This window comes from Myodes glareolus, chromosome 4 (genome assembly GCF_982192425.1).
Source record: "Myodes glareolus chromosome 4, mMyoGla1.1, whole genome shotgun sequence".
NCBI lineage: Eukaryota > Metazoa > Chordata > Mammalia > Rodentia > Cricetidae > Myodes > Myodes glareolus.
The window spans coordinates 58,037,678-58,056,466 of NC_142029.1; the positions used below are offsets into that span (position 1 = coordinate 58,037,678).

Consider the following 18,789-nt stretch of genomic DNA (forward strand, 5'->3'; position numbering starts at 1 on the left):
TGGAAGCAAGGAGCTGGGTGAAATAGTCATGGGGCGGGGGTTGGTCACAAATCCCATTTAAATATAAGAACAGTTTCCCACAAAAGACAGAGGGGCAGATGGTGTGCAGTGGAGGAAGTGGGCTCCTGCAGATGTCCCCATGGCCACCAGTGGGCTTTGGGTTTGGCTAAGCCCAAGGCCACGCTCTGGAAAAGGTGAGCGTTTGGATAAAGGACTGATAAATCACAAAAGTAGGGGTATTCGAGCAAGAGGGAAAAAGACAGCATTTCTCTTTGTTTCTTTATTAATAAGTAGAGATACATAAAGACTTGATAAAAAGTTACATAAAAGGCTCAAGCATCATCGAGACGTCCAGGGATCATTCTCGCTCACGACAATGGCCACCTGCTAATACTGTCACTCAAAGGGCTCAGTGTTTCAAGTATCTGGCATTCTAGGTAAACCCCAGCCAATGTGGAGTCTCCAACCAGGTGGGCTGCTAAAGGGACCCCTCTGTGGCTCTGGACTTAGTGTAGCAGGGTCTGAGGGGCTCTCGGGTTAGAGCTGACATGGGTTAGTGGGTCACATCTCCTGGCAGGCAAGACAGGTACATTAATTCAATCAGGTACTCTCCTCAGCAAGAACCATGGGACGGCAGGAAGCTCCTAAGGCAAACATCCCGATGTCCCCTGTATGGCAAAGTGCTTGGGAAGGAAGTAGCCATGGCACAGCCCCATTCTGGGGGAGAGGGAATGGCTAGGAAGAGAAAAGGAGCCCATAAGGAGGCGTCAGAGTAATGGGAGGAAATCGGAGCACACGAAAGAGGCGCAGGGGTGAGGGGATTCCTGAGAGGGTGTACTTCAGGGGATGTGATAGGAACAGGTTTCTGAAAAACTAGAGGGAACCTCAGAATGAGAACTCGGCTGCAGACTCAAAGGTCACATGGTATCATGGCCAACCAGGTTTCCAGGCTTCCCCTGTTGGCTGGTGATAGAGGTGGGCTGAGCGTACTTGACTTGGGCTCTCTGGAGACTCTGCTGAAGGGCTCCTTTCTAATTCTGCAGTGTTACCTACCTATCTCACTTGAGACATGGGATTCTGGGAAATGAAAGCTTATCAGCAGCCCTGAGTCAGAGACTGCAGAAGGCCAGATGTTAGCCAGTATGGAGTCAGCTTAGCATGTGGGCGGTTGAGAATGAATGTCCCGGATGATGGGCCTGGATGCGCTGTCTCTTCTGGGAGGGCAGGAGTACTGAGAGCCTCCTTCTGTGTGACTTGGGGCAACTGCTCTGCTTCCAGTGAAAGTCCCTACTCAGCACAGTGGAGGTGTGGTTCCAGATGAAGGGGTGCTGTGGGCAGGAGACGGGGGCTCTCTGATAGTGGCTGCTGCCCCGAGAACAGGGCCTTCTGTCTCCGTCTCTGTATTCCATGGAGAGCACCCTGCACCTCTCCAGGCGGCAGTTGCAGTGGGTGCGACTCCAAGAGTCTAAGGCCAGAGAAAGCCCGGTCCTCTTAGCGTTGAAAAATTCCTAAGTATTACAGGATCTTGGAAATGGTGAGATACCTCATCTGGAATGTTCTTTGGTATCCTTTTTAGAAACAGAAAAATGTGGGGCGAAGGGTGGCAGTTTGACAAGTTAGAAGTTTGATCTTCAGCTAACAATCACTTCCTTCTGTAGCAGAACTGTCCCTTGGATGGGGCCTTCGGTGACGCGGGTCCTGTGTGTCAACAAGTTAAGACTTTCTGGATTGAAAAGCATCGTGAGGCTGGACATCCGCTTGGTGCTCACTTGCCTTGGATTTCTTTCCATGAGTTTCTTTCTCCAGAGTGGCCCAGCCACCTGGTGGGGACCTGCCATGTTGCGTGGTAAGCTGGCAAATAGCTTACTAGCTGTCCTGCCTTCTTTGTGACCCTCCCACAGAGTGCATCTCGTCCCTCTTGTCCCCCTAAACTCAATCTTTACCCCACCAACAGAAGCAGAGAGGGAAGGGTGCAACCTGGTGGGAGAGCAGTATCCCTGCTGAAACAGTGTAGGGACTATGTTACCAGCTCAACTTTCCTTTCCCCTGTGATCTAAGACAGGAGACAGAAGACCTAAGGCAGTGGAAGTGTGCACCAAAAGGCAGTCGTACCACTGATGCCAGAAGGGGTGTGCTCATTGGCTGGGCTTATAAAGGTGGTAGTCAGCTGACTCAGATGGAGATGGCTTCAGGTCCTGATGTTTCGGTGCTAATAGTATTGAGTGCTTTCAGCTAAGAACGATCACAGAACAACAGCTTTCTGGATGGTGTCACAGTCACCTCCTGGGACATGCCCCTGTGTTTGTCAGGGGCATAGCAACACACAGGATGTGAGCAAGCAGGAAGGGACACATCTGAGACGCTCAGGGCCCTGTCCACATCTGAACACAGAATTTACCCACTGCCTGAAAAACAAATGAACATGCTGGCAAAGCCAGTCACTGGCCCCGCCCACTGTTAGGATAAGGAAAACCCTTCTGGGGTGAAATGGCCCCAGTCAGCTCTCACTCCAATGGCTGTGGGGGTGGGGGCGGGTAGCAATGAGGGAATTTTTCTAATCTCTGCATTTTCAACTACACCGACATCCTCCAGATAAATCCATCGCCCTCTCTCCAGTCTCTGGGGTTTGCTTCCTGGGTTTGACTCTACCCCAGGCTTCTGCCAAGACCTCCACTAACTTCTGCCATCTCCGCCATTCATCCTGGATGAAGTTTGGCACTGCTAGGAACTCTCAGTTAAAAAGACAAGAGCGCTGTTCCCGACACTATCCGAGAGGTCTGCTGAAGACCTGGGCTTCACCAGGCAGTGGGCACAGGCCTCTTTAATAAAATAATCATTACTCAAATAATTTAAAAATCTACAAAAGACATCAGAGCTCAGACACTGGGGACGGGGTCGGGGAGGAAGCTTGTTCATGGCTTGTCTAGTATATTGGATGTGGATAAACACTTCCACAGCAAATCAGCCCTATGTACTTAAAAGAAACCACACATCACCGAGAGACTGGGAACTGGGCTCAATCAACACACGGAGGGCTTGGAAGCTGTTGCTTGTCTCCTGGGAGAGATGGCAAAGCCAGACCCTGTCTGCTCCTACCCATCCTCCCTTGCTCCCTTCCTGTGCCCAGTCCAGAGCCAAGGGCTGTGGTAAGAAATGGTTCTCAGTGCAGTTAGGCAGTGGGCTGGTCCCGGGGCTAGCAGTTCATGGTGGCTACACCCAGGGTTTCAGGCTGTCACAAGATCGCACACTGAAGTTTGTGAGTGCCCGTGGCCCGGTCTCCTCGCCATTTCGTTTTCTTTTTCTTCTTCTGACTTTTCTCTGGAATCTGTTGCCTGTTCAACAATGGAGGGCAGAAAGACAAAGTCAGTTCAAGCTTTTTCTCCTCCTCTGCCCCTCTCTGGGATGGAGGGAGAGCTTGGGGGTGCTGCTGTCCTGGCCACCCAAGGAGACCAGGCTACAAAGCATCTTAGTCTAAGAAGACTGTAGAGGAAGGGAAGGGAAACCAGAGTCACCTGACTGGGATCAGTGACATTAAGTAATGACTAATTTATTCAGATTGTAAACACCATCAAGCTTTAAAATGGAATGGACTTCTGTTTTTTAATTTTTCATATTTTAGACAACTGGTCAACTGAGTGCAAAAGCCTGTTAATCGGTTTCCGTTAACCATTCCTAGGTCCAAAGGGTACCTTTGGTGCCAGCAGCCCAGAGCAGTACACAGCAGTGTGGGGGGCACATCACTTCCGGCACTAACACGGGGAATCAGGCAGTGCAGCAGAGTGTGGGGCTAGAAGCAGGGGTGTACGCGTGGCAGGGGACCAAGAGGTGGTAAACATGGGGCACCATGACAAGGTTAGATCTGAGTCACATCTGACCAACAGCTCCTGAGTCACCCACATAAGGTACTGAAGACAGGGGTTTAACTCTTGGGAATGTTAAATGGTTAGAATACGACGGACTAGATGGTGGCAGGAAACACAACCGGGAGGCAACTTCGGTTATCCCACATGAAGTGAGAAAGGTTTTAAAGGAATGTCCAGGAGTCTGTTCTCGGGGCTTCTGGCACTTAAAGACCCACAGGTTGTGAATCTGGGAACACACACACACACACACACACACACACACACACACAGTGCCTCTGGAATTCGAGCCCAGGAACCATAATTGTCTGTTTTCAGAGGGTAGAAAGAGGGGTCTGATCTTCGCTGTGTGGGATATGTTGAAAGCTCGGGGTTCTGAGAGTACCAGGATACCTGATCTCCACAGCATGCCTGCAGCCTTCGCACCCCCGCCCCATTATATCTGGGGGCAGTGTAGAGATGGAGGTAGCACAGGGGGGAAATGCAAACAAGAAATGGCAAACTAGGCTTGGCACTGCCCAGGCTCCTGGCCCAGCACAGGAGCTGTGTTATTCTTGTATTCCAGTTGCAATATGGCTTGCCCCTTCTACCACAGAGGTCGTTGCCAGGGAGGGGCACAGCTGTCAGGGAGGGAACAATGCTCACCTAATTACTCTAACGAGGTCATGGAAGGCTTTGTCCACGTTGAGAGGCGGGTCCTTGGCACTGGTTTCTATATACGGGATCTGGAAGGCAATGCTCAGCTTGGTCAACCTGGCACCATGACCCACAAAGTCCTTTTCCACCTTTAAGATGGACACTCTAGAGGTTCTGAGGATCAGATAGAATCCCCACAAGTTTCTAGGGCTTCTTGACTTGTAAGGCTGGAGAGTGTCACTAATGGCTTCTCTAGCCCCATCCTGTTCTCCAGGCACAGAGATAATCGCTCCCTGAAACAGAACCCAGTTAGTCTTTTTATACTCGAGAGCAAACTGTTTCGCTTCCCACACCGAGGCATACTGTGCCTTCTTCGGTCCTCTTCTGGGCGTGACCTCTGACCTTTGCCCTGAGCTCCTCCAGAGTGAAGTTCAGTGGGAAGGCTGAGGAGAAGTCTGCTGGACTTCTGGACCTGGGTCACCTTGGTCCCTTACCCCAGCTCTCCAGCCTAGGCCCATGGGAGCAGCCCATGGGAGCTGTGCCTGCCACCTCATGGGCCACATCCATACCATGCCTTGGACAGGCTGAGTGGAACAGACTCTGGGAGGTGAGGTATGCCAGAGAGTCAGGAAGGGCTCATCCCTCCACATACAAACATGCCCTGGCCTCCTGGAAGGTTGGGGAGGGGTAAACTGGCTGAGGTTAGACCAAAGGGCTTTGCTGTTTTTCATAACATTTATTTTTCCTGATCACAAAATTAGTGCCTTTTATTCTAACGCACTTAAAGCAGCTAAGCACAGGGAATAAATGCACTAAATGCACAGGGAAAGTGGCAGAACACGCTGAGGTGTTGAAGCATCTGTCGGGAAGCTTTGCCCAGGACACACAGGGGTCAGCATCCATACGTGTGAAGTCCAGCGTCCACACACTGCAGTGGCTTCAAGCACAGGCCTCAGTGTAGTACAGGGACACACAAAGGGCCCAGCTCAGGCCTTTATCATTTTTATTTGAGCCTCTGATAACCCTGAAAGAACAACAACATCCACAGTGCGATGGTTATTCGGCTTTCCAGGTTACCCTATTCTTGCTTTTGCTGAATTAACCCTCAGAGGCGAGCGCCATCCTGCAGTGTGGAGACAGAGCTCAGAATGACACGCCTGCAAGAACTCCATGTTGCCAGGCCAGCAGAGTCAGTGAGAGCCTTCTTCTTTGCCACTTGAGCAGCTGTGCACTGTCAGCATTGGAGCTTCTTGCGAACTGGATGCCGTGTCTACCCATGCTAAGCATCCCTGATAAGAACCAGGTAGAACCTGACTTATGGGTCAGGATGTTGTGCAGCCCTGGACACATGCAGAAGGGAGGCAGGAAACTACCTATAGCCAGAGCCCCTGGGCATCCTACACTTCTGGGAGCTCAGCAATCCTCAGCATCTAGGGGCCTCAGAACACATGGACCCACCTTGCATTCTCTCACCCCATATACAGGCTGTGAGCAAATGCTGCTGGTTCTTTGAAGCACAGCCAAATGTACTGCTTGGCCTCATGTGATACTGGGGCAGCCCTTGCATGATTCTCCACTCTTCTCCTTTCCCAGTGGACTGGAAACATGTCACAGGAGAGAAGCTGCTCGGGCACATGTCACACCTCTCTCTAAACCACCTGGTGGCTTTCCTCCTCAGCCTCTATAAGAGCCACAGCTCCTTACAGCTCTGACTACTCGCCCACCTCGACCTGCCTAGCCACGGCAGCTTGTTCGCTAGCTCGCAAACTCCAACCTCAGGGCTTTTGCACAGATCATTTCTGTTGCTGGATGTTCTAGGATATCTGTCTGGCCATCCCTTTGCCTCCTTAAGTCCTTGATGAATTGGACCCACCCCACCCCATTTAAAAGGTACCTCCTCTTCCCTGTCCTGACCTCCCTTTCCTGGTTTGCTTGTTCCCACAGGATGTGTCAACTTCAAACTAATTTACTTTGCTTACTGCCTGTCTCCACCAAAAGCAGGGAACTCTTGTTCCCCAGGACCTAGGATGATGGAATTAATAAAGGAATAAATACAGAAGACAGACAGGCAAAACTAGCTCCCAGCATGCCTTTCTCTATGTGGAGAGTAGGCAGTGGGCAGAGACGGGGCTACCTTGCATCAGACTTTCCAGCCAGCAGACAGGACCCAGTCCACTGTGCCAGTATGGGGATGGGGAACAGAGACCTGACCCAACACTATCCAGAGGGCAAGCACATTGCAATGAACTCAGAAAGCTAACATGCTTGTGATAGGGTACGGCTGGAGTGATCTCAGTTTTAATGTTTATCAAGTGGAGATAAGGATGCCTGTGGCTGTAAGGGTAGAGGATCTGATAACTGTGCTCCCCCAGTACAGTGCTGGGCACGGACTCAGTGAACAGAGCAGATCGCTGTGACTCAGCATCACCAGGTTTCTCATGCATGAGACTGAAGAGCTAGATTGTGAGCCAGCCGGAAGAGATACCACCTCTGCGCGGTCCAGTGTTGGCTATGTGCTGCCCCAGGCAGAGCAGCCCTCCACCAAACCCCAGTTTCCAGGCAACTCTGAAGGAAGCTGTCCGCCCTCTCCCCAGGGCCTCTTATGGCTGCAGAGGGTGCTTTCTCACTGGCCTGCTGCTCGTTTCAGATAATATCCTGCCACATTGCACCCTGTGGTCTCTCTGCCTCCGCTTCTCGGGATAAGGGAGGTCTTACTCCCATTTCCAAAGACCAGTACTGCAGGAGGAATGACATATGGACTGTCACACATAGTCCTGAGGTCCCCAGAGCACGTGCCTACATACGTGCACTTGCACATGGCACACACACACACACACACACATGCTCAAGCACGCACAAGCACACACACCTACATTGTGTTTGGTCGCCATTTCTTTTCCTTGCTCCCTGGTGATTTTCCTCAGGTGCATTAAATCCACCTTGTTGGCCACGAGGATCATTGGGAAAGACTCCCTGTGAAGCAGGAGAACAACAGCCACGTGAGATGCATCCTCCGGCACCACCAGCCCAAAGTGATCACAATGGGACCTTGTGCCATGCCACCCCCACAGCAGTTCCCCAGTGCGCCTCCTCTTTTCCAGTGGAGATAAGGGCTTGGGAAGGAGGAGCCTGGGGTGTGCTGCGGGGCTAGTGTTGATGCTGGCCTGAGGCTGTGGGTGAGGAGCCTGGCTTCCCAGAGAGACTCCTCGGCTCTCCAATACTCTGATATACAAACCATGTAAGGCCACTGCAGCTCTCAGCCAGGATTCATGGAGAGCACCAGGGACGGGGCTGGTACTGCACAACCGGCAGCTGCAAAATAAGAATGGCTCCAAGAAGAAGAGGTGCGGGATGGCGAGACATGTCCCATCAGCATCTTACTGACATGAGAACCAAACAAAACTTCAGCCCTATGGCTTTTTGGGCAATATTAGATATTTTTATGAGAAAAATACCCTGTAATTTGTAAGGAAAAAAATGCTACTTTTTATTTCTTTGATTAGCAAGTAAATTAAGATTTCCCCACCACTGGACCACTCAGGGGTCTCTTTTGAGGTTTGTATATATTCATGGGCTGAATGGACATCAATCAGTTGCAGTCTGCTCTGCAAGCATGTGCCCCTCTGCTAGGTAAAGCTACAAGCCCTTGCCTGTGGGGCGGCTATTGGCTAGATTTCTCCATCTCTACTGGGATTAAATCAAAGCCTGCTGTGTTCTGTCATTTATTGTTTTTCTTTTTGCATTGCTTCTTTGGCTGGCAGTGTTAGATGGGCTTAAAACAGACACTAGGTGATTTAATTGTGTTATAGGGTGTGAAGGAAAAAAGCCTTTAATGTGCGAATTGTAAATCTTGTAGTCAAATGCAATTTAACCAATTTCAGTGTGTTCTGGAGGGGAAATTCACTTTTCTTTGCATATAATGCAATTTGGTTAAATTGGAGTTGGAAAGCAAAGACATTACCAACGATTCCTTGATTGAGGGATAGTTTCTGAAAACAGGAGGGGCATGAGCCGTGGAGTCTTGGGAGCAGCTTGGGAACCAAGAAAGGGTCAGGGAAGACCTTAGAGGAAGTAATGGAAGATCTGGGGGCAGGGGGGACAGAAAAAAGGGAGGAGAGAAGAAGAGGGGGAGGGGTAGAGAGGAGGATGGAGAGTAGGGAGGCCCTGTCTGCTGCTCTCACCTGTCCTTGACACGCAGAATGAGCTGGTGGAAGCGGTCCACGTGCTCGAAGCTGGCCTTGTCAGTGACTGAGTACACGATGAGGAAGCCATCCCCAGTGCGCATGTACTGTTCCCGCATGGCACTGAACTCCTCCTGCCCTGCTGTGTCTAGAACTGGAGAGGAATTAGGTCACTCAGGGGCTGCCCTTGATCCCACTGGAGCCACTGGAGACTGTAGAGCCCCAGGCTACAGCTGCCACTATCCCTGCAGCAGCTCAGTCCCAGCTGTCCTCAGAGGAGGACTTCCAGCCAGCTCAGAGGCGGCTTCTGTGCCAGGCTCTGTCTGATGCATTTCAGCTTCTGGGCTCCCTGGACCACAATGCTATGGCCTCATGAAGTCAGAGACAGCTTTCACAGGTCCCTCTGGGGAACCCCAGAGCTAGGCATGGATTCCTGGTTTAGCCCTTAAAAACTGGGGTTCTCTGGGGTGTGCCTGACCCTCAGCACCTCCATTTCCTCCTTCACGTATGTAGAAAAAGGGCCTCCACCTTGAAGACTTCAGGTGTGGAGAATACCAAAGAAACCAGCCCAGTGAGGAGGGCCTAAGCTCTGTGTGGACAGGGATCATCTCCAATAGTCAAGGTCCATCCTAGGATGGAAATGGCAGGAAGGGGCATCCGGGATAGGAACTGGGTGGTAGCTGGGGTGCCACTATAGCCCCCTGCCACCCTCACCACTCCTACTGCAAGAATCCCTGTTGCTCACTCTTCCTTCCTGACACAAAGTACTCCTGTCTAGTTGAGAGCCAACCCCAAAGTACCTGTATTGTATTTGAATAATTAAAGGAGAGAGAGGTTAGGCAATTTTGTCTATTAATTTTAGAACTATCAGAGCACCTACGATATGCCAGGCAGGCTGTAGGAACTTTGGTTACATGGTAAATGGGGTTAAAATCCAGTAGTAAAGCGGGTAAACAACTGAATGGCTGGCATGGCTTTACCAAAGGTAAACATATGGTGGAAGGGTCAATCAAGTCAGGGGGAGGGTGGCTCCAGCCTTTGCTGTTAGCCTGGAGAGGTCAAGAAGCTATCTCCCCCTCCCAGGAGGTGCCCTTTGAGTAAAGACTAGATGCAGGAGGGATCAGAGTCACATGACCCCAGAAGCAACATTCCAGCAGAGGGAATACCCAAAAATCTCAGAGGTAGAGGTGCGGCCAACAGCTGATGGGGGGGGGGCATGAGAGTCTGTTGCCCTAGGCTCTCCCTCATCTTCAGCAGGACGGGGCCCAGTGGAGAATGTAGGCTAAGACAGGATCCAGAGGACGACATTGTAAGAAGGCTGGTCCAAGGTTAGGGAGTTGGGGACCAGCCTCCAGTGGAAGCAGGCAACTAGTTAGGAGGCTTCCAGATCATCCGGGCAACATGAGATGGGGAGAAGAGTGACAAGATTTGAACACTTTCTAAGTCACGGCTGTACTGAGCATGCGGCTGGACCCTAAGCTGAGCCACTGAGGTAAAGAAGCCAGAGCTTGCGGGGCTCAGTTTCTCACACGAGCTGCTGAGCCTGGCAGATCCCATGCAACACCTCAAGTCACATCCTGAGAAGAAAGAGGGGAGGGGTCCTCATGTAGAATCACTTGTGGACAGGAGGCAGGGAAAGCCACAGAATGAGGAACCTGGGGATCCCCCCGCCCCGGGATTCCACTTCTAAGGTAGGCTGGATCCTCCAGTTCTGCCTTTCTTCCTAGGTAAAGCCTACTCTAACTGCCTATCTAAGTGATAGGACTGGTTTCTGTGCGTGGGGAGAAACGAGCATGAGCAGAGGTCACAAGACTCATAGTGTAGCTAATATACGCCCAAAAAGTCTGTGAATATATTCTAAAAATAACCTAGGGAGCATTCAAAAAATTAAAGCTCAATATGAACCTGAAAATAAAAGAGATGCCCCTGAAGCCTGACATGGTGGCACACACCTGTAATCCCAGCGCTTGGGGGGGGGTGGATGCGGAAGGACCAGGAGTTCAAGGCCAGCCTGGGCTACAAGACACTCTGTCTTCAAAACACCAACAACACAAAAACCCTCTGGGAAGGAACTGCTCATATCTGACATTGCAGGAACATTCCCACGTTTTCTAAAAGAACTCTTGGAGAACATAAATCACCAAAGTGAAAACTAATTCCAGGAAGGAGAAGGATGAGCAACACTATAAACGGTCTCTGTCAGGAAAGTATTGGAATAAAGATAACACTTGTTGCTCAATTAAAAGACTCTGGACGCCAGGCTTGGTGGTCGGGTCTGCCTTCTCCGCTGCTAATGAGGCTGGAGGGGGGGAGGACAGGAAGTTTAAGGTGAACCCAGGCAACTTAGCAAGGCCCTGCTTTAAAATAAACAGGTAAGAGGGGTCCGGGATCTAGAGCAACAGCAGAGCACTTGCCTGGCCTGGGTGAGGTCCTCGGTTAGAACTGCAGCAGCACAAACACAGAGCAAGAGAATACAGGGTAATTTAGAACTAACATCTAAATTATGATGAGCCATGTGTGAGAAGGGGGCCATGAAAAGGTAACTGGCTACCAGGTGAATATACCTAAGCAGCAAGTTCAACGTCTGAAGGGCTCTGGAATGTTTTATTTCCAAATATAGAAATCTCTAAAATCTGAAGATGAGGAAAACACTAGTTTAAACTTTTTAAATTATTTTTATTTTGAATTTTGTGTGTGTGTGTGTGTGTGTGTGTGTGTGTGTATTGGTATGTTCCAGAGGCCAGAAGTCGGAGCTGTTGCTGGCTGTTGTGAACTCCCCAGTGTGAGTGCTGGGGGCTCCACCCAGCTCCTATGCTGGAGCAGACAGGTTCTTAACCTCTGAGCCATCTTCCCAGCCTCAGTAATCCCCGCAGTAAAGTGATGTCCTTATTCTGGCAAAGGTTAATGAATATGTAACCCTGTCTGAAGTTTGCTTTCTCTGGGAAGAGGCTACAGACCCTGATTATATCCTGATGTTGACAGGAAAACACAAGTAGGCATACTCTAACGTCTATACCATAACTCTGAAAAACAGAAATAAAACCTTGGACTTCCTAGTCAGTACGAGAGAACAAAGCACATGGGGCAAACAAGGCAAAAACAAAACAAAAAGTAGCCGTGAAACAAGATGGCAGAAATAAGTCTATCAAAACTTCAATGACATTCTATACAGAACTAGAAAAAATTCTAAAATTCACATAGGAGACAGTTCTCAAAAATAGAATCATAAAGCGTATGTTATCATTAGCAATGAGGGGAATGAAAATCAAGAGTTTATTGGGATCCTATCTTGCTCCAGTACGAAGGGCTATCATCAAGCAAAAGGCACCAAATCCTGGCAAAGATGCAGGTACCAGGAACTATCTGCGCTGCTGTCAGAATAGAAACAGGTGCTGCCACTATGGAAATCAACATGGAAAGTGTTCAAAAGAATGGACATACTACACAGCCCAGCCATATCACCCCTGAGTACATACCTGAACAAATCTAGATCGCTACCTCAGTACTACAGAGGCATAAAGAGGAACAAAATGCTGCTGTTTACAGAAAACTGGAAGTAGAAATCACCCTGTAAGTGAGACACGCCAGATGCAGAAAGATGAAGATCACATCGTGTCTCATATATGGAATCTACATTTAAAAAAAAAAAGTCAGGAGTGGTGTCACACTCAGGAGACAGAGGTAGGAAAACTGTGAGTTCAAGGTCATCCTGGTCTGTATGCTAGGGAGAGTCTATCACTGTGGGTGTGTGTGTGTATGTGTGTGTGTGTGTGTGTGTGTGTAAAGGAGACAATTTGGAAAGAGAAAAAAGGGTGGGGGACAAGAGACAATAAAGGGAGTAATTATGTACATGTATGAAGTCTCATAACAAGGCCTATTATTTTGTATTGGTATAATATATACCAATAACATTTAAATAATTACAGAAAGCTATGAATGATCAAACCACATACAACCTGATACACCAGTGATTGCATGTAAAACTGAAGACACAAATGACTGAAAGTTATTCTTGGCCTGAGGAGACATGCAGCTGGGAGGAGGTGATGCCAAGCTGGGCAGCCCCTGCTCTGACTCACACACCTGAAAGCACCTGGGACAGACCCCAGCCCATGTCCTGCCACCCAGCCTTCCTAAGGGAGGCTGAAGGTACCCAGCTTATGCTCTAAGGAAAGTGACTGTCTGCCTTCCCTATGATCAAGAAGGTAGGAGGCATCTGGGGACAGAGTCTTACTCATTGTGGGGGAAGATGTGATCTGCCAGTGTGTGTGCTGATGCCGGCAGAACTAGGAGGCAGAGAGAGGCTGGAGATAGGAACACCAGTGCCGTAGGATGATGTGGAGGCTGCTCTAAGGTCTAGTCCTGCATACTAGCATCACCAAGTCTCAGGTGGGTGGGCAGTCAGCACTGAGGGTGTCAACCAGAGTCTCTGATGTCCCTGTCAAGACTGCCTCCTTTCCTTTCTCATCCCTTCTCCCTTCCTCCCATCACCTTCTCCCTCTCCACCCCCGCCCCACTCCTTTCTTCTTCCTCTTTATTCATCTAGATGTGGGTCTGGCCACCTGGATCCAGATTAGCTGTCCAGATTCCAAACACACGCTGAAGCTGTGACTGCCAACTTGAAAGTCTGTTCCCCTTCTCACTGGTTGTCCCAAAGCCTGTCACCTCCTTGCCAGATGTCCCGGCTGCCCTTTGGCTCAGTGGCAGACCTCTGGGGAGGTCTCCCTCATGGGAGGTCCCAGCCTCTGACTCCCATCTCTGAAACCTTCCTCCAGCCTGTGCCCTCGGTTGTTCATATTCGTGCCTCTTAACCTGGCTCAGCTCTACACTTCGTAGTGGAGTGGCAAAGATCAGGAACCAGGCACTGCTCCCTGGGTTCTTCCCCCAGATACAACTCCAAAGAGAGCCCAAAAAGGTGTGCTAAGCAGGGATGCATCCCCCAACGCAGGTAAAAAATGCTGAGACTTTGGTGAAATGGCCCTTTGAACTTTAAGGGAAAGCACTAAAAACTGACTTTTCCGCTTTCACTGATGGGTGAATCAAGGGTTCCAGGACACAGAACAATAAAGATAGTGACTTCTAGAGATGGCACATCCACAAGGACCCCATCTAGAAATTGCTGCCTTCCTGTACTCCCCACGCAGCCCGTGCAGAGGAAAGATGATCAAGCCTATTTTTCAGGCAAGTTAAGTGGAGAAGCCTATGTCTCCCTGGGTATAGGTTTGCATCAAACTACGTCATCTCACTGAGCATACAGGGACAGGCTTGCTCCTTCCTGTTAGAACTGTGCTCGCTCTCTGGGTCAGGTGTGTCACAGGGCAAGGTCAGGTGTCTGGCAGTAAGACTGGCTGTATCACCCACTCACTGTTCCCAGAAAAGGGGATTTTTTTTTCAGCTGCAAAGCACTGACAGGCTGTGAAAGCCAGGTCGCCTGGGACCGCCTCCAGGGAAGGAGCCTCCAGCTGGCTCCCTGGCCCTGGGGGAGGATTCCCTTTGGCAGTGATACCAGCTACCTCCCAGAGAAGGCTTAAGAACAACAGCAAGTAATAGTCCACAGCTATTAGCCCCAGAGACGCCTGATCTTGAGGCCATACTATTCCAGTCATGGTGCCTGGGGAAAGGGGACTGAGGGGGTAGGTGTGTGTGAGGCCTAAGATCCCCTGGGTTGGTGTGCAAATCACAGGTGTGAGTGCCCACTTGGGGAAGATGTTCCATGACTGTGGAGTTCTTAGAGGAGCCAGGGACATTCATGCTCTGATGCTGCTCTCGGGGATGGGAATGTTATGGTTTGAATATAAAATATGTTGAAGGCTTGGCTCCCAGCTGGTAGCTCTATTTTGGGAGGCAGTGAAAACTTTCAGAGGTAGGGCCTAGGTGGAGAAAGCAGGCGACTGGGGACAGGCCTTTGAAGGGACTCTTGCCTCTGGCCCCTTTCCTCGTACCTCTCTCTCTCTCTCTCTCTCCTGGCAAAGAGCTTTCTGCTCTATATATTCCTGCTATCATGATGTTCAACCTTACCAAACTGAGTGGAGTTAGCAAACTGCCAACCAAACCCTCTGAACCAGTGAGTGGCCATAAACTGTTCTTCCTTTTAAACTGTCAGTGATGAAAAGACTACCAGACACAGAGAAGAAATTGCAGAGGGCAGCAGAGGTCTCAGAGGCATAGCCAGAGCATCATGGGAACAGAACAGAGCCTGGGAGCAGCCCTGGGAGCTGGGAAGAAAGGAAAGACACAATGCTGGCCCACAACCCTGATTCCAGCTCAAAGCCACTTTGGGAGGCCAGCCACTTACAGGGGAGGAGACTGAGGCAAGCTGAGGCTGGAAAGCTTCAGGCTGGTGTGCTAATGAGTCACAGAGTAGCTGAACCCACCTCTGCGTTGAGATCTTTCTGTTCCTTACAACTATCTGCCTACGAGCGAGAAGCTAACAGCAGCACAGCCAAAGCCTGATAATAGGCAGGTCATATAAAGGAAGGGTGAAGACAGACACTCAGGGCTAGCTGGCACGGAAGGTTTGAGGCTGGACTTTCCATCCCCACTCCCTGTGACTGCATCACAGTCTCCCAGGCTCCACACCTGCCCCCAGGCAGATACGCAGACCTGGGAAGCAGAAGATGCATGGATGCACTGGTGGTTCCCTTTAACAGGGTCCTGAGCATTAAGGATTCTAAACACACCATCAACCGCTAGCTTCCTATTCCCCTGCAGCCATTACTTCCTTTACTCTCCCCTCCACCCTTATCTCGGAAACGAAGCCGACTCAGAATAAATTTCACAGTTCCCCCAAAACAGCTCACCTCGAATCTGTGGACCTGACATGCATTGCTGGTGGGATGTAGTGTTAAACACATGACCCCTAGCAGCACACCTAGGAGAAGTGAAAGCTTTATGTTCACACAGAAGCAAGAGTTGAGTGTTCCCAGCAACGCCATCCATCCAAGAGCCAAGAAGTGAAGACGGCCCCAGGAACCAACGAAAGAGCGAGCAAGTGAGACTCATACACCAGAGCATCAGCCACACACCAAAGAGAAGACTCTAAATGCCAGCTGCAGCTCACCAAACCTGCCAAGCACCGGAGCCATTCACAGAAGACTCGTGCTGTAGGATCCATGCTTAGGCGATGTGAGAACACAGAGAGTTAGACCAGGGAGTCTGGGATCTGGGGGAGGGAAGATGAGAAGTGGCTGCTCATGCACGAGTGTCTGGGGTGGGGGAGATGGAACGGTTCAGGAATGGATGACTGTGATTCTAGTGATTATCAATTTGTGAATCGATTGGTGGCTTATGGCCAAACAACTTTGACAGGTATGCTAAAAACCACAATTGTACGTGTGGATTGTATCTCTTCCCCTCTGTGTGTATGTGTTTGTTTATTTGGTTGATTTTTCTTTCTGTCTTACAGCGCTCGCTGTCCTGGAATTTACTCTGTAGATTAAGCTGGCCTCGAACTCACAGAGCTCCAACTACCTCTGCCTTCCAGGTGCTGGGATTAGAGTTGTACACCACCATGCCCAGCTATGAATTATATCTTAATGAAAAATATATGAGAAAAAAATCAGCCTCCCTTCCCTTCTCTGAAACCCATGCTCTACCCCTCCTTCTTCTGATGGTGGATATACCTCGTGCTTCTGAGTCCATTACTTCCTCTAGACAATGCCTTGATTCTGCTCTTTCTATGAAAGACAGCTCATATTTGATGAGTTTAAAATTAGTCTTTTGATTCCCAGTCCTACGCGACAATTTATTTTCTCTTCGCCCATCCCACGCCTGTTCTCCACCCACAAACCCTGTGGTTCCTCCTCAAACTACATCTGGAATCTACCCCTTCTTGTTTCCTCCCCCACAGCCCTAGGCCACAACCTTATTGTACCCGGTTTTATTCCTCCACACCTGAGCCAGAGCAATCCTGAAACCATCAGTCAGAATAGATACCTCCTCAACTCACCTATGCACCTCCTTGTGATTAGCCATGCAGGGCCCCTGCATCTACAGCGAGGCAAATTCATCTTGCTCTTCAGCTACCTGTGTCCCACCTGACCTAGTAGAGCTGCCAGGACCAGCAGGAACAATCTTTGCAAGGCCCCTAGCCTGGCTTGTAGTCAGCAAGGAAAGCCTGGTCAGTAGCCTCTGCTAGTATACAGCCCTAAGGGCCAATCACCAGCAAGAAAAGATTTAGCTACGTGAGAGCTCTCTACCTGCAAACCCTGACCATCAAGGACCACCCTGGACATGAAGGAGCTCCAGGCCACTGAAAGCATTTGTGCAGGAATGGCTCACACTGCCAGGAGAAAGGGTTGTGTACAGACCTGCAAGGCTGGACTCATCACCCGAGGCCAGGGGCCATACTTGCTCCCACAGGGCAAGAGGGAAATTTCCCATGTTACTGTCACTGGGAAAGAGGACAAAAGGTAGGACAGGCCAGCACTGACTGTACTCCGTGCTTGGCTGGAGAGCATCTGATGTGCCCACTCTACTGTTGACCATGGGGGGGTGAGTATAAATGACCACTGGGCTGAAGCCCCAGCCCAGAAAAAGCTCTCAATAAACATTCCAGTTCCTTCCTGCCCTTTCCATGTCCTCCTCTCTTCCTGCTCTTCAGAAAGAGTGTGGACTCGAATGTTCAGGGAAAAGCCAGGTCCAGGCCCCCCAGAGAAGACAAGAGCACTTGTGTCTAGTTTTGAGCTGAAGCCAGGGTGGAAATGTCCTGGTTTCTGAGGGTGCCAGAGGACAGATGGCCAGGTTTTCACTCTTCACAAAGACAGCCCTTGCTGAGGAGACAGCAAGGAACAGCAAGGTTGGGAGCCTGGGTCTGAGAGCTCTGGGAAGGAAGGGGTCTGCAGAATAGCCCTTTGCTGTTTTGTGGCAATGGATGTTCCCGACGCTGGCACGGAAGAGAGTGAACTTAGAGGCATGTACGGAGGAGAGGCCCAGGAACAGCTGCTTCTCTTGTAAGTGGACAGAAGCGTGTGTCCACAGCTGTTCTGCACACTTAAAACTTGTACCAAAGTAGAAGTCAATATGATAGGGTGGAGAACATGCTTAGTGGGGTCAGGAGGCTGAGGCCTGCCTCCGCCATTAGCCAGGTATGGTTCCAAGCAAGTCATTTCTCTACGTGCACTGGGTGTAACCCAGGGGGCGGACACTACGAGCTCAGCCTCATCCAGGCTGCAACCCAGCAAAACCAACAGGACACAACATTGCTAAGACAAGGAACTGAACAGAAGGACCCAAAGAGAATTACAGATCACTCATAGCTGCCCTTTCCGTCACAGCCAAAAGAGGGGAAGGCCCAGATGTCTCGTCAGAGGGAAGGGCACCAGAAAGCGGCACCCAGTGCAGCGAGGCATTATTCAGCCTGAAAAAGGAAGGAAAGCCATTGCTAAGTAAAAGAAGCCAGCTATGAAAGGACAAGGATGTGATCCCACCGATCCGTAGCTTGTGTATGAGGCATGCAGGGTTACCACATTCAGAGACAGTAGAGTGGAAGGGTGACCGTCACGGACTGGGTGGAGCAGAAAGTCAGTGCGTACAGTAAATAGGTAAAGAGTATCCGTGGGGGCGGGGTGGAAAAGTTCTGGAAACGGAGGGTGAGGATGACTACAGAGCAAGGGCCTGTACATTTTGTTGTAGTTCCAATAGGACATCTTATTATATATGTTATGTATTATTTATAACATTTATATAAATATGTATTTGTCAACAGAAAACCAACTCAAGGGAGGGAGGATTTAGTCAGAGATGTTTCGTTCACCGGCCTTGATTCTGCTGGGCCTGGGCCTGTGCTGAGACCAAATATCACGATGGCAGGGATATGTGAGGACAAAGCTGTTTGTCTCAGGGTGGACAGGAAGCAAAGGGCAAGGGAGGGACTGGAGATACACCTCCTGTGACCTGCTTCCCCCAAGTAGCTTTCACCTCCAGAAACGTTGTCACTGGCTGGTGACCAAGCATTCAATACACGAACCCGTGGGAGACATTCTGTATTCAAACCCTAACACTAACCCTTATTTTCACCTGCAACAGCAGCTACCACGACAGTGTTCATAAGAAGTAGAGAGTGTGAGAGTGTGTCCACCAGCTTTCCAGCAGTAATGCCCATTGGCATCATC

The 18,789-nt window shown here is 50.1% G+C and overlaps 1 protein-coding gene across 2 annotated transcripts in view; it reads right to left on the reverse strand.

Annotated features, from left to right (window-relative positions):
• Window positions 1-265: 265 nt before the first annotated feature.
• Window positions 266-18,789, reverse strand: part of Mras (muscle RAS oncogene homolog) — a 53,345-nt gene continuing 34,821 nt past the window's right edge. Inside the window, exons 3-6 of one of the 2 annotated variants that reach the window (XM_048416858.3) lie at window positions 8,678-8,831; window positions 7,370-7,469; window positions 4,506-4,585; window positions 266-3,332 (exon numbers count right to left, since the gene is read on the reverse strand). In XM_048416858.3, coding sequence (XP_048272815.1) covers window positions 3,233-3,332; window positions 4,506-4,585; window positions 7,370-7,469; window positions 8,678-8,831 — 434 coding nt within the window. In that variant the 3' untranslated portion in view covers window positions 266-3,232. The remainder of the gene's footprint in view (window positions 3,333-4,505; window positions 4,586-7,369; window positions 7,470-8,677; window positions 8,832-18,789) is intronic. The other variant, XM_085689606.2, reaches the window with a different exon arrangement.